This window comes from Saccopteryx bilineata, chromosome 7 (assembly GCF_036850765.1).
Source record: "Saccopteryx bilineata isolate mSacBil1 chromosome 7, mSacBil1_pri_phased_curated, whole genome shotgun sequence".
NCBI classification, from domain to species: Eukaryota; Metazoa; Chordata; class Mammalia; order Chiroptera; family Emballonuridae; genus Saccopteryx; species Saccopteryx bilineata.
In genome coordinates, this window is record NC_089496.1 from 31,465,047 (window position 1) to 31,478,839 (window position 13,793).

Genomic DNA, 13,793 nt, shown 5'->3' on the forward strand with positions numbered 1-13,793 from the left:
TGACACTACTCGGCTCCGCTCGGGTCCCTTCGGCTCCGCTCGGGTCCCTTCGGCTCTGCTCGGTTCCTCTCCGAGAGGGAGAAAGGCGGCGAGTCCCGCGCAGGCGCTCTGGGCTCCTGCTGCACTTAGCGCCCCGCTCTGCCTTGTGTGTCTACTTCCTTCTCTTCGGAGCTGTATCCGGGTCGTTGCTTTCCCTATTGTCTCAGGCAACCGGCCTTGGATTGTGCAAATTCTGGGTCTTTTGTCGCTTCTGGTGCAGGCTAATAAAGTTTTTCTTTCTTTTCTTTTCTTTTTTTTTCCTAACAGTTTTAACGGGGCAAGTTGAGGCCCGGGGCCGCGGGGTTGGCCGCGCCGCCTGGACCCGAGGGCGCCGCGCCGGGGGAGCGCCGGGGGAAGGGGCGCGAGCGGCCGGGGCCGGCTCCGCAAGGACGAGGGGGCGGGCCGGGGCGGGGGGTGCGGGAGGGACCGCGGGCCGCCGCGGGGACGCCCAGACCCGCTCGGCGGCGCCGCCGATCGTAGCTAGCATCCTTCCGGCTGGCTCCCGCGGTCTCAGTCCCCGACCTCGGCGCCGTCTGGGCTCCCGCAGCCGCTCCCTAGGTCTCCTCCCAACGACCGCCTCACGGATTCCCTAGTAAGTGTCGGAGGCCCCCCGGGGAGAAGTCGTCTCCGCCCCGGATAGGAGTCCGAGCGGGGTCCGCGGGGCGGGGGTGGGGCGCTGCGCGGCCGCTGCCCCTTCACCGCGCGCGGGGAGATCGCGGCTGCCTTCACGCTCCGGGCTTTGCGTTTCCCATTGACCGTCACGGTGTCTAATGAGGGATTACGAGCGAGTCGCAGAAACATCACAAGATGTGCCAGAGGCTCAGCTTCGGTTTCGATCAGGCTGGGTTCGCCTTCGCCGCAGCCGGGGCTGCGCTGCCCACGTTGCTGCCCGACCTGCCGGCCGCGTCCTCGGCCTGGCCTTTCCCCAGTAGATGCAGGTCCCCGCGCGGCACGAGGTCTGCAGTAGCACGCAGCCCTCCCCTGTGCTTGGTGTGATTTTCAATGACGCTGTAATTTTTTTTTTTTCTTAACAGTGGATCGCAGCTCCAAGAGGAGGCAGGTGAAGCCTTTGGCAGCTTCGCTGCTAGAAGCTCTCGATTATGATAGTTCAGATGACAGTGATTTTAAAGTTGGAGATGCTTCAGGTAAATGCTTCTTCTCTCTTCCCTTTCCCAGCTTTGGAGTTTGGGTTCAGTTTCAGACACTCTTCCTCTTTTCTTTATTTTAAAGAATTGATTTTAGTTAAAATGTCATAAAGCACACAAACTCCATTTGATTTCCACATTTCCTTAAGATCCTATCACTACTGGGTCCTATCATTGCATCTGTTTTTGTTGGTACTTAATGAGCCGGCAGAGGACTTATTCCAAAGATGCAAAAACATTTTCTTTATTTTTTCCTTCAAGATATGTTTATGCTTCTTTTATGGATAAAGGGAGAACATTTAGAGATATCACAAGGTAAATATCCTGAAAGTAGATATGAACTGCTTATGAGCAGGGTTCTTCTCTGTTCAGATCACTTGGCACCCTGTGGAGGGAGTTTTAAACATTGTGTATTAGCTCTCTACCAGAATTAAACTGACCAGAGAAAAGAAGTTGCACTTCATAGTAGCTGCTGGGCCTTGTGAATTGGGCCTTTCAAAAATCACTGAGGTGTAAAGCTCTGTATTTTGTGATTTTAGGAACAATGTACTTTTTTAAAGGTTATATATTCACATTGTACAAAATTGGAAAAGTAGAAAAGTGTGGTTTACTTTGTATCTTCTGTTCATTGTAACTCATATAGTGATACATAGAATGTTTTAGTTGCAGGAATCTGAGACATGGATACAAATGATGTTTATTTTAGGTGAAAAATACCAAGACATGAACAATAAAAATTACTTGCAGTTTGGCCCCTTTTGAGAGGAAATTTAAATAAAGTGAGAAGTGAAAGTCTTTTAACAGTTTTTAAGTATTCTTCCATAGAATTTTCTATGCTTAGTCATATTTCTCTTCTGTTTATCCCCCCCCCCCGTAATAGGGAGGGGATGAAGTTAGGTTGTGTTACTATGTATTATTGCTTTTAATAGCATCAGCAATCAGAATTTTCCCTGGCTGCTGGCTCAATGGATAGAGGGACTGCCCGAGTATGGACTTCCGGGGTTAGATTCTCTTCAGGGCACACAGGAGAAACTACCATCTGCTTCTCACCCCATTCTGCTTCCATTTCTCTCCCTCTTCTCCTTCTGCATCCAGGAAGTGGCTCCATTGGAGTGGCTCCTGCCACTGAGGATAGCTCTGTTGGACCCCCTTGGCTTCAGACCCTAAAAATAGGTTGGTGCTCTCCAGCATCCTCAGTGTAGATCCCAGTGGGGGCACATGCAGCAGTCTGCCTTACTATCTTCCCTCCTCTCACCTAAAAAAAAAAAAAAAAATCAAAACCAAAATCTGCTTGTGATGTAATGAGAAATTTTTGTCTCTATAATTAAACTTTTTTTTAATTTAATTTTTTTTTCTTAAGTGAGAAGTGGGGAGGCAGACAGACTCCTGCATGCACCCGACCGGGATCCACCCAGCCTACCCACTAGGAGGTGATGCTCTGCCCATCTGGGCCGTTGCTCCGATGCTACTGGAGCCATTCTAGCACCTGAGGCGAGGCCATGGAGCCATCCTCAGCACCCAAGCCAACTTTGCTCCAATGGAGTCTTGGCTGCGGGAGGGGAAAAGAGAGATAGAAAGGAGCGGGGGAAGGGTAGAGAAGCAGATGGGCGCTTCTCTGTGCCCTGACCAGTAATTGAACCCAGGACTTCCACACACCGGGTCGACACTCTACCACTAAGCCAAAATTTAATTTAATTTTTAAAGTAACAGTGAAAGAGATATTATTTTACAGATGACAGAGGAACTGAGTTTAAAAAATTTGCATGAAGTCACTCAGGTCATAAAGGATGAAAGGCCCAATCCATGTCTTTTGATTCCAAAATTTACAATCTTTTCTTTGTATATATCAGTGGTAGTCAACCTGGTCCCTACTGCCCACTAGTGGGCATTTCAGCTTTCATGGTGGGCGGTAGCGGAGCAACCAAAGTGTAAATAAAAAGATAGATTTAACTATAGTTAAGTTGTTTTATAAAGATTGATTCTGCCAAACAGTAAAATCCGACATAATGTACTTGGTAAGTTGTTATTATATGCTTTAACTTGCTGTAACTCTGCTTTATAAATTTTATAAAGTAAAGTTAGTTCCCTACTTTATAAATCACCATTACTGTGGAACCGGTGGGTGGTTAGAAAATTTTACTACTAACAGAGATACAAAAGTGGGCGGTAGTTATAAAAAGGTTGACTACCCCTGGTATAGATCCTAAAAAGAGATAGTATATAAGCATAAACCGAAACTACTTGGATGTTGTGGTGACTAATTGAAGTCACTCCCAGTAATTCAAAAGTTGTTAACTGTATCTTGATTGACTGTTTTTTAACCTTTGCTTCTCAGCTCTTTATCTTCCATTTAGTTGATTCACTGATGGTTGGTACTTCCAAAAAAGAGAAAGCAAGGGAAGGGCAATGGGATTAAATCCAAGCCTACTTTAGTTCTCTTGATGAAACCTTGGCAGATAAGAATAGAATGTTTTGATTTGTTATGGTACACATTGTAAAGTGTGACAAAAATAGCTGGGTCTCAGAAATCATGGCTTATTTGAATACCATATGGGAAAAACTCCAGAGCTTAATTTCTTTATTCCATAATTATTTTTGGCAATAAATTCTGACCTTGTAGGTAATATTTTACTTGTTGCTTATTGTGATAGAGTTATGCACAGGTATTACTTCTCTTTTATAATGGTTAAAAGAATTTAATGGTATAAACTACTTTCTCAAAATAATTTATGCTATTAAGCTAAGTAGAGATTCCTTACCTTGTTAAATCTTAATCAGAGTTTATGGGAATTATCTATTATTTGTGGATGAGTTTTGTTATCTAATTTTTTATTTTATCTAAAAGCTCTAAATATATATATATATTCTATAATATATATTCTGTTCCCTCTTAAAATACCTAGCTGGCTCTATTTGTAATTACTTTCCTGTTTTCTGGGGAAATTAAATTTGTGACCAAATGTCAAAATTTATCTGTGTAGTTCTTGATTTATTGTAAATGAGAGTTTAGTAGAAAATTATTTTCTTTATAATGGTTCATAGTCAGTAGAAATTGAATGATATTTTCTACTCATGGTTAAGGTGCCTTGGTCTCCCATAGCTGAGATGTTGGTTTATTCTAGATTGCCAGTGGTTCCTATTTGAATCTTTTCTCTCCTCAGCCTGAAATATTTGGACTCTTAACAGGTAATAAGATATTAGACTTAAGACTGGTTTTCAAACATATTGATGTTGTACAATCCCAATTCTACTTAAGAAGATTAAACTGAAAGTAGAGAAATATCAATAACCATTTGTCTATCTTAGCTTCTTTCAAAACAATTCCTAGAAATGACTCATTGAATGAACTACTAACTTCCTTAGAACTTAATGTTAAAAAGGTTGGATTTATTGACTTCAACTTTTATCTGGTTTCTGTGCATCAATTTCTTCTGATTTTCATTTTGAACCCTGAGATTCTTACAAAACTTCATATTTCTGTTTGGCTTTAAGAATAAATACAGACAATTCTATAGACAAAGGTTATTATATTTAAGGTTCTTACAGATAAACATGATTTTATTCATGTGTTTCTCAGATGATAAAATTGAAAAAGATAACTATTATTTAAAAATTATCTGCCAAAATGATTAGCAAGTGATTATTGGCAGTTAATAAGCCTCCAATGTAAAGCCAGTATCCCAGGTCACCATCACAGCCGCCTGGCCCATGCAGGTTCGCATTAGATTCAGACAGACGGTAATGAAACAATGGAACCAAGAACTGGTGCGCCATCATCTTTAATCCTAGCTTGCACCCAGTGGGCAAGTAAAAACACACACTGGGCTCCAAAACCCACTCATTCAGTGCTCACAAAGCTACTGACTTGCCCGAGTTTCCTAGAATCAAAGGTCTCTAGCTCACCAGACTTACTCACCTCTGTTCCCCATCTCCTTCTCCCTGCACAAACTCTGCACAAACTGGCTTCTCTCTCAGCACTCCGCCATCTTGGCTGCCTCTCCTGGCCTCCTCCACATGGCCTTTCTCTGCTCTCTGTTGTCTCCTTTAATGCTAATCTCAGGAACCAAGAGAGCAAACTTCCGGTCTGCCCCACTTTTTAGTGTAGAAATCAAAACCTTTAATTCAATATACAAAATAGGGAAGTTTCTAGTACAAAGTCACTTATCTGAGGCATGATGGGATTGTACCACCCCACTACAAAAAGGGTGGGAAAGGCTTAGTCCTAAAACCAAGCCCCAGCTACAAGGATCCTGCCTGCCCACAGCCCACCCCCAACACACATTAAGATCACCTGGGAGATGGGCTTCCATGTGGGCAGCGCCATCTTTAACAAAGTGAGCATAATATATTTTATCTTCCCAACACCTCCACTATTAAATTATAAACTGAAAATACATTACCTTTTATATCTAATGTGAAGATAGAGCTACATTTCTCACTTTTGATTGAAGAGTATTAATAAATAAATTTTAAAACTAAGAACTCCTAATGGGATATAAGGGTATTAGAATGATGGTGATAACCACTGGAAAAACCATATAAAAAGATAAAAAACATGTAGAAATGTTAAGTGAAACTGTAGTAAATTACCGTACCCCAGATTCTGAAAAGTATTGTACCTCACTTCAGTGGGTTTATGTAGAGACACCAAGTGCAAAAATGAATTTTGAGGAGTTTTACTGATTAAGCCGGTGGCATACACGGGGGATTCTTCGGACCCAAACTGTGCAGCCCCGAGTATATTTCAGAGGCTGGTTATATACCCTTTGACTACATACAGGTTGGGGGGCATGACAGCATGACACAATCATTTAACAAGATTATAACATTTGTCTAGGGGATTTACAAAAAACGTTAAAACTTTCAAGGTAATACAATCAAAGACATTCATAAACCTTTTAGTGTCTTTCTCTCCTCCTTTGCCTAGAGCAGGCGTCCCCAAACTATGGGCCCGCGGGCCACATGCGGCCCCCTGAGGCCATTTATCCGGCCCCTGCCGCACTTCCAGAAGGGGCACCTCTTTCATTGGTGGTCAGTGAGAGGAGCGCATTGACTATCTTATTAGCCAAAAGCAGGCCCATAGTTCCCTTTGAAATACTGGTCAGTTTGTTGATTTAAATTTACTTGTTCTTTATTTTAAATATTATATTTGTTCCCGTTTTGTTTTTTTACTTTAAAATATGTGCAGTGTGCATAGGGATTTGTTTATAGTTTTTATTTTTTTTATTTATTTATTTATTTATTTATTTATTTATAGAGAGAGGGATAGATAGGGACAGACAGACAGGAACAGAGAGAGATGAGAAGCATCAATCATCAGTTTTTCGTTGTGACACCTTAGTTGTTCATTGATTGCTTTCTCATATGTGCCTTGACCGTGGGGCTAGAGCAGACCGAGTAACCCCTTGCTGGAGCCAGTGACCTTGGGTGCAAGCTGGTGAGCTTTTTGCTCAAGCCAGATGAGCCCGCACTCAAGCTGGTGACCTCGGGGTCTAGAACTTGGGTCCTTCTGCATCCCAGTCCAATGTTCTATCCACTCCGCCACTGCCTGGTCAGGCTGTTTATAGTTTTTTTTATAGTCCGGCCCTCTAACGGTCTGAGGGACAGTGAACTGGCCCCCTGTGTAAAAAGTTTGGGGACCCCTGGCCTAGAGGTACACGTTAATCTCAGGATTCCAGGAAGGGAGGGAGAGTCAAAATCAGTGTAGGGTGGTATGTAAATTTTGCCTCTTATTAAAAGGGAAAGGGAGTTCTTCAGATAACCTTAATCCTTTCAGAGAACTTAAAACCAAATGACCCTAGTTGTTCTTATAAGTTAGGAGATTTCTATATCCCAGTGATGGGCAATCTTTTGAGCTTGGTGTGTCAAAATTCACCAAGAATCCGAGCATAACTTGGGTGGTGTGTCACTTTGAGAAAAAAACCATAATTTCATGATATTTATAGTTTAAATAACAAAAATGTATAATTGTAATATATAACTATTTAATAAACCAAAAATGAATTATTTAACTTACCTGCTTAGTGACTTCTTTGTTCATCTGTCAGTTGGTTTCTTTTGTTGGTCTTGATATTATTTAACTTTAGTGGGGTTCCGTGAACTAACATAAGTGAGGAGGAGGGGGAATTCTTTAACTAACCTATTAGTGACTTTTTTGTTGCTGAATTTCATTGGCTAAATCTTCAATTGAAGATTGGTATTTTGTACACTTCAAGCCCAAGCAAGGGCTACTAACTTCATTTGTCAACTGTTTCTTTTGTTGGTTTTGATATTATTTAACCCTGAGAATAAGGTCTCACCAAAGTACGTAGAGAGAAAAATTGTGAGTAAAGCCATTGCTATATTTTTCAGGGTGCTAAAAGCATCTGGTAATCGGGTCCAGGCACTCCAAATTTCCTGTTCATAGTGGTACTTCTCTTGATTCTTCAAGCGGCACCTTTCCAGATTCTCAAGCTTTGACCTCAAGTTGACAAACACTTGAGCCCAGATGCTGTCTTGAAATTCAGCAAGTTGCATCTTATGTAAATTAAGATGGCTGCCACTATTTCTAGTGGTGGGAAATGGCACCCATAGCACAGGCCCTCGCCTCTCCCCACCCCCCCTCACTTATCTCAGTAATGACAGTCAATTAGAAATCCACAACACCCCAGAACAGTAGATTGGATGAGGGTTGCTGTGGTTATGTGGTTGCTGGTAATGGCGATCACAGGGTCCCCAGAGATGCGTCCCCCACGGCATTACGCTGCTCCCTGCTCGCTGGCTGGAAGTGAGGTCAAAGATCCCCTAATGGCCTAACCGAAAGTCCCAGAACTAGACACTCTGTGCTGGAGTTCTGTTGTGTCTACTCTACAGCAAATGTTTTGTCCTCGGCTGCTGCACCTGGCTGTGCAGGAGCTGAGGAGGAAACGTCCTTCTTGGCATGCAGCCCCATACTTCTCTGGTATGCGGCCACATGCTGCGTGTCATCGAAAATGGCCATGCGTGTCAGTGCTGACATGTGTGTCATAGGTTCGCCGCCATGGCTATATCCTTTTCCCTCCGTTTTCCAAAGAAAGGACAGGACAAAAAGCCTGACTTTTCCTCTTTAGAATGGCATTGCTAATATTAAGTTTTACAGTTCTCTGGCACCTTACCACAAAACCATATAAAATGACAAGTTTTGTAGGTATAAAACTGTCAAATATTGGCAATTTTATGGTTCAGCATAAAGGGGTGATATTTGAGACTTGGACCAAGGATTAGGGCTAGGATGAATCCATTTAATAAGTGAAGTTTTAAAAAAATTTTTTGAAGAAAAGTACATGTATTACTTTTATTAAACAAGATAAAACAGTGTTGTATGGTACCAAAAAGCTGCAAAATTAATATTGATATTCTAGGAGGAAAAGGTCAGGCTTTCCTGTCCTTTCTTTGGAAAAAGGAGGAAAAAGAATGTGGAAGTCTCCTGACTTACAAGGACGACTTGGGTCATTAGGTTTTAAGTTCTCTGAAAGGATTAAAGTTATTTGAGGAACTCCCTTTCCCTTTCAATAAGAGGCAAAATTTACATACCACCCTACACTGATTTTAGCTCTCCCTCCCTGGAATCTGAGACTAACATGTACCTCTAGGCAAAGGAGGAGAGATAGATACTAAAAGGATTTGTGAATGCCTTTGATTGTATTACCTGGAAAGTTTTAACATTCTTTGTAAATCCGCTAGACCAGTGGTAGTCAACCTGGTCCCTACCGCCCACTAGTGGGCGTTTCAGCTTTCATGGTGGGCGGTAGCGGAGCAACCAAAGTGTGAATAAAAAGATAGATTTAACTATAGTAAGTTGTTTTATAAAGATTTATTCTGCCAAACAGCGAAAATTCGACATAAAGTACTTGGTAAGTAATTATGATTATGTGCTTTAACTTGCTGTAACTCTGCTTTATAAATTTTATAAAGTTAAATTACTTCCCTACTTTATAAATCACCATTACTGTGGAACCGGTGGATGGTTAGAAAATTTTACTACTAACAGAGATACAAAAGTGGGTAGTAGGTATAAAAAGGTTGACTGCCCCTGCTCTAGACAAATGTTATAATCTTGTTAATGATTGTGTCATGCTGTCATACCTCCCCAACCTGTATGTGGTCAAAGGGTATATAACCAACCTCTGAGATGTATTTGGCGCACATGATTTGGGTCTGCTATGCCCCGTGTCAGTCATATGCGGCTGGCATAAATAACCCATCTCCTCCTTCAATAAAACTCTTCAAACTTCATCTGGACTTGGTGTCTCTACGTAAACCCGATGAAGTGAGGTACAGTGCCTTTCAGAATCTGGGGTACAGTACTTTACAAAAATGGCAATGCTGTATCCCCTCAAACCGCTGGCCAAAGTACAATAGTTAACTTTATATCTTGTTATAGTTTAATTAGGTCAAATTGTCAGAAAATAATTTAACTGAAAGGCTGAGACTTGTCTGTGGTAATATTCTGTACTTAATCTGACTAGCCAAAGTGAATCAAGATGTGTCCATTGACCATCTGTAGTTTTATTTAAAAGTACATTTCTGGAGTTATGGTGAACTCACAACAAATAGTGGTAATATTAGAATAATTGGATAAAATAATGGATAGATAATACAAGGTATGATTGATCACTTATACCAGGGATCTCAAACTCGTTGCCATGCGGCCCGCCCACCAATTTTGTGCGGCCCACAGACTAATCAAACTTCGTGGATTAATCTGCGGGCCAGTCTGTGGGCCGCACAAAATTGGTGGGCGGGCCGCTGCGAGTTTGAGACCTCTGACTTATACAGTTCAAGTCTTTCAAAGGATATGGTAGTATTTTAGACTAGAATGATCTAGTAGAATTCATTGAAGAGATAAAAGTTAAATTAGATGCTAAAATCTAAGTGGGGGAAATATTAAGTTCAAAGTGTAGAGGCAGGAAAATATTATTGATTAATCCTGGATCATAACCAAAAAAAAAAAAAAAGAATAGAAGAGATGAGCTACGAAAGAGAAATGAAGTCATGTTGTAGCCTTAAATGCTAGAACAGGGTTTTTCAACCCCAGCACTGTCAATATTTTGTGTTGAAATATTCCTTGTTGTGGAGGCCTGTTCTTTGTATGGTACAATGTTCATCAGCTTCTCTGTCACATACTTATTAAATGCCATTAGCATCTTCCTTACTTTGCAGCCCCCACCTCTGGCCCTTTCATGACAACCATTTCCTCTAGACACTGCCACATATCCTCTGTGGGACAAAAATTGCCACAGCTGGAATTAGAGGGTGAGTTGTGTTGACTGATTGGCTTTTAAAAAATCTATACAGGATTAGTCAACATGGTCATAAGATGATAACTGAATAACCGGTGTACTGGTGATCTGTCTCATATCTACTGTGCATTTTTATAATACTAATATGGTTGGACTTCATCAAAGAACAGAATAATTAGATAATTAGATTTGATGAACAAGGCCTGACCTGTGGTGGCGCAGTGGATAAAGCGTAGACCTGGAAATGCTGAGGTCGCCGGTTCGAAACCCTGGGCTTGCCTGGTCAAGGCACATATGGGAGTTGATGCTTCCAGCTCCTCCCCCGTCTCTCCTCTCTGTCTCTCCTCTCTAAAAAAAAAAAAAAAAAAAAAAAAAAAAAAAGATTTGATGAACAAAAATGATTCTTTATATTGCAAAACTAACATAACACTGATTTAAATCATACTGTCTCATATTTGTTGTTGTTTTATCTTTTCTTGTGTGGTATTTATCATGGGGAAAGTTTAAATATTTTTTTTTTTATTTATTGATTTTTTTTTTTTAGAGAGAGAGGAGTGAGAGAGAGAGACAGAGAGAGAGAGAAGGGGGAGGAGCAGGAAGCATCAACTCCCATATGTGCCTTGACCAGGCAAGCCCAAGGTTTCGAACCGGCGACCTCAGTGTTCCAGGTCGACGCTTTATCCCACTGCGCCACCACAGGTCAGGCATCATGGGGAAAGTTTAAACAATGAATATTGTGAAGGCATTCCTAAAGGTTATTTTTTTTCTTAATTCTATAACTGTAAAACATTCTGTAACTGTTTATAAGTTGAAAAAGCTATTGATTGGAGAGATTTTGATATAAGGTGTGTTTGAGAAAGATTACTTTTTCAATAACTGAATAGGAAGTTGGGACTTCAATATTATTTATTTTATTTCTTTATTGAATTTATTGGAGTGATACTGGTTAACATAATTATACAAATTTCAGGTGCCAAATTCTACAACACATCTCTGTAGACTGGGATTTTAATTTCAAATATATATATATATTTTTTCATTTTTCTGAAGCTGGAAACAGGGAGAGACAGTCAGACAGACTCCCGCATGCGCCCGACCGGGATCCACCCGGCACGCCCACCATGGGGCGAAGCTCTGCCCACCAGGGGGCGATGCTCTGCCCATCCTGGGCGTCGCCATATTGCGACCAGAGCCACTCTAGCGCCTGAGGCAGAGGCCACAGAGCCATCCCCAGCGCCCGGGCCATCTTTGCTCCAATGGAGCCTTGGCTGCGGGAGGGGAAGAGAGAGACAGAGAGGAAAGCGCGGCGGAGGGGTGGAGAAGCAAATGGGCGCTTCTCCTATGTGCCCTGGCCGGGAATCGAACCCGGGTCCTCTGCACGCTAGGCCAACGCTCTACCGCTGAGCCAACCGGCCAGGGCCAAATATTTTTTTATGTGTTAATTTTTTTTTTTTTTACAGTGATAGAGAGAGAGGGATAGATAAGGACAGACAGACAGGAACCAAGAGGGATGAGAAGCATCAATCTGCAACACCTTAGTTGTTCATTGATTGCTTTCTCATATATGCCTTGACTGTGGGCCTTCAGCAGACCCAGTAACCGCTTGCTGGATTCAGCCACCTTGGGTCCAAGCTGGTGAGCTTTGCTCAAACCAGATGAGCCCGCGCTCAAGCTGGTGACCTTGGGGTCTCGAACCTGGGTCCTCCGCATCCCAGTCCGACGCTCTATCCACTGCGCCACTGCCTGGTCAGGCTGTTAAAATTTTTGTATAGACTTAGAATTAACTAGTCCTTATGCCGAAGGTTGGCTGTATTTGAAGTATTTGGATTAATTCTCTAGTCTGTCCTTAATTTATCTTAAGACTATAAGAGAGATAGATTTGGAATATGCCAGACAGTCTTTGAATTCATAGTAATAGAAAATTTTTCCTTGCAGTCAACAAAAATAAAGACAGCTAAGGAGTCTCATCTTCCTGTTTTCATTATTACCAAGCTAGCTTATAATTAAATATTTTTATCTCCATCCCTCAAGTGCATATGTACCAAAAAAAAAAAAAAAAGTGGTGACTAATCAGATGAAGTTATTTTTCAGAGGTCAAAGAAAAATAAAGTTTGATATATTCTTGATGGCTGCAGTTGGAGTATGGCTGATACTCCAAGTTATATTTGGAGAATGAAGGGTTGGGTAAGCTCCTAGGATTTGAATTTGTGGGGAAATCTCACATTTTTCTAATGAGATGTTCACAAATGTAAAGCATTTAAACCTTTTAAAAATTGCTTTCTCTTCAGGCATGATTACAAAATAAAAGACAGAATCAAAGTATCAATTTCCCCCTACTTTGAAAAATAATCAATTCGTATTAGCACAACAACCAAAACAAAATTATAACCTATAAAAGTTCTCCATGTTTTGTAAAATTTACTTAATAGCAAAGTTGGATTCCTCTCAGGATTGATCAGGTCCTTGCATTTGTGTCCCAGTTAATATACTTTTGAATCCATTGTTATGTTTTTATCGTTAAAATACTTCGGAGTACTTTTTAGGTACTTTTGATGACTTCTAGAAGATTAATCCAGAAGAAAATATCTTTTCTCTCAGCTCTCTTAATGATGGTATTACTTGCAACACGTCTCCATTTTCTTTAGTGAACGTGCCTTAGAAGTGTTTAGTCAATTCTACTTATTATTTAATAGATCCTTACTATTTTAGGATTTAATTGTTGTGGGTGGTATAAAAAAATCATAATTTTCTTGATTTGTAGAGCTATTACATTGAACGAAGTTACCTCTTTGTGAATGATACTGGACCCACATACTTCTTGTAATCCAAGGAGCTCACAAATCCAGAGGTGTTTCCTAAGATGGGCACAGACTGATTTGGTGGCAAAAAACTCGACTGGTACTGATAGGAGTTTATTTGTAATGTTTATTTTCATATTCATAAATATTCATTTATGCAGAAATAATGTGCTTGATTATAGGACAGGACCGTAGCTTTGACTAGAGGTGCTAGGGTGACATATTGTGCATAAGCCATGCGACCTTTCTAATACTTTTTTAAGAAATATAAATTTTGAAACATATCTAGCTCCAAAAATTTCAGATAAGGATGGCTGATATACATGATTTTGTGTCCTCTGCAAGGTTGTTTTTCTTTTCAATGGTCCTGATAAAGCTGTGGGTACCTGCATGAGCATCTAGAGATTGACAAAGATTTTATGAGGTCAGTTGACATCTGCTGAATGTTAGTCCATTTTTTTTTAATGTGATATGACTAGGAGGATTTTTTTATCAGCTATTCATAAAGGATTTCTGAGCTATTTTAAATATCAGATACTAATTATAAAGAA

The 13,793-nt window shown here is 40.9% G+C and overlaps 1 protein-coding gene across 2 annotated transcripts in view; it reads left to right on the forward strand.

The window, feature by feature from the left end:
* The first annotated feature begins 460 nt into the window (after positions 1 to 460).
* PHF14 (PHD finger protein 14) overlaps positions 461 to 13,793 on the forward strand; it is a 184,612-nt gene continuing 171,279 nt past the window's right edge. For both annotated transcript variants that reach the window (XM_066239510.1, XM_066239509.1), the window contains exons 1-2: positions 461 to 631; positions 1,074 to 1,184. In XM_066239510.1, the coding sequence (XP_066095607.1) occupies position 631; positions 1,074 to 1,184 (112 nt within the window). In that variant the 5' untranslated portion in view covers positions 461 to 630. The remainder of the gene's footprint in view (positions 632 to 1,073; positions 1,185 to 13,793) is intronic.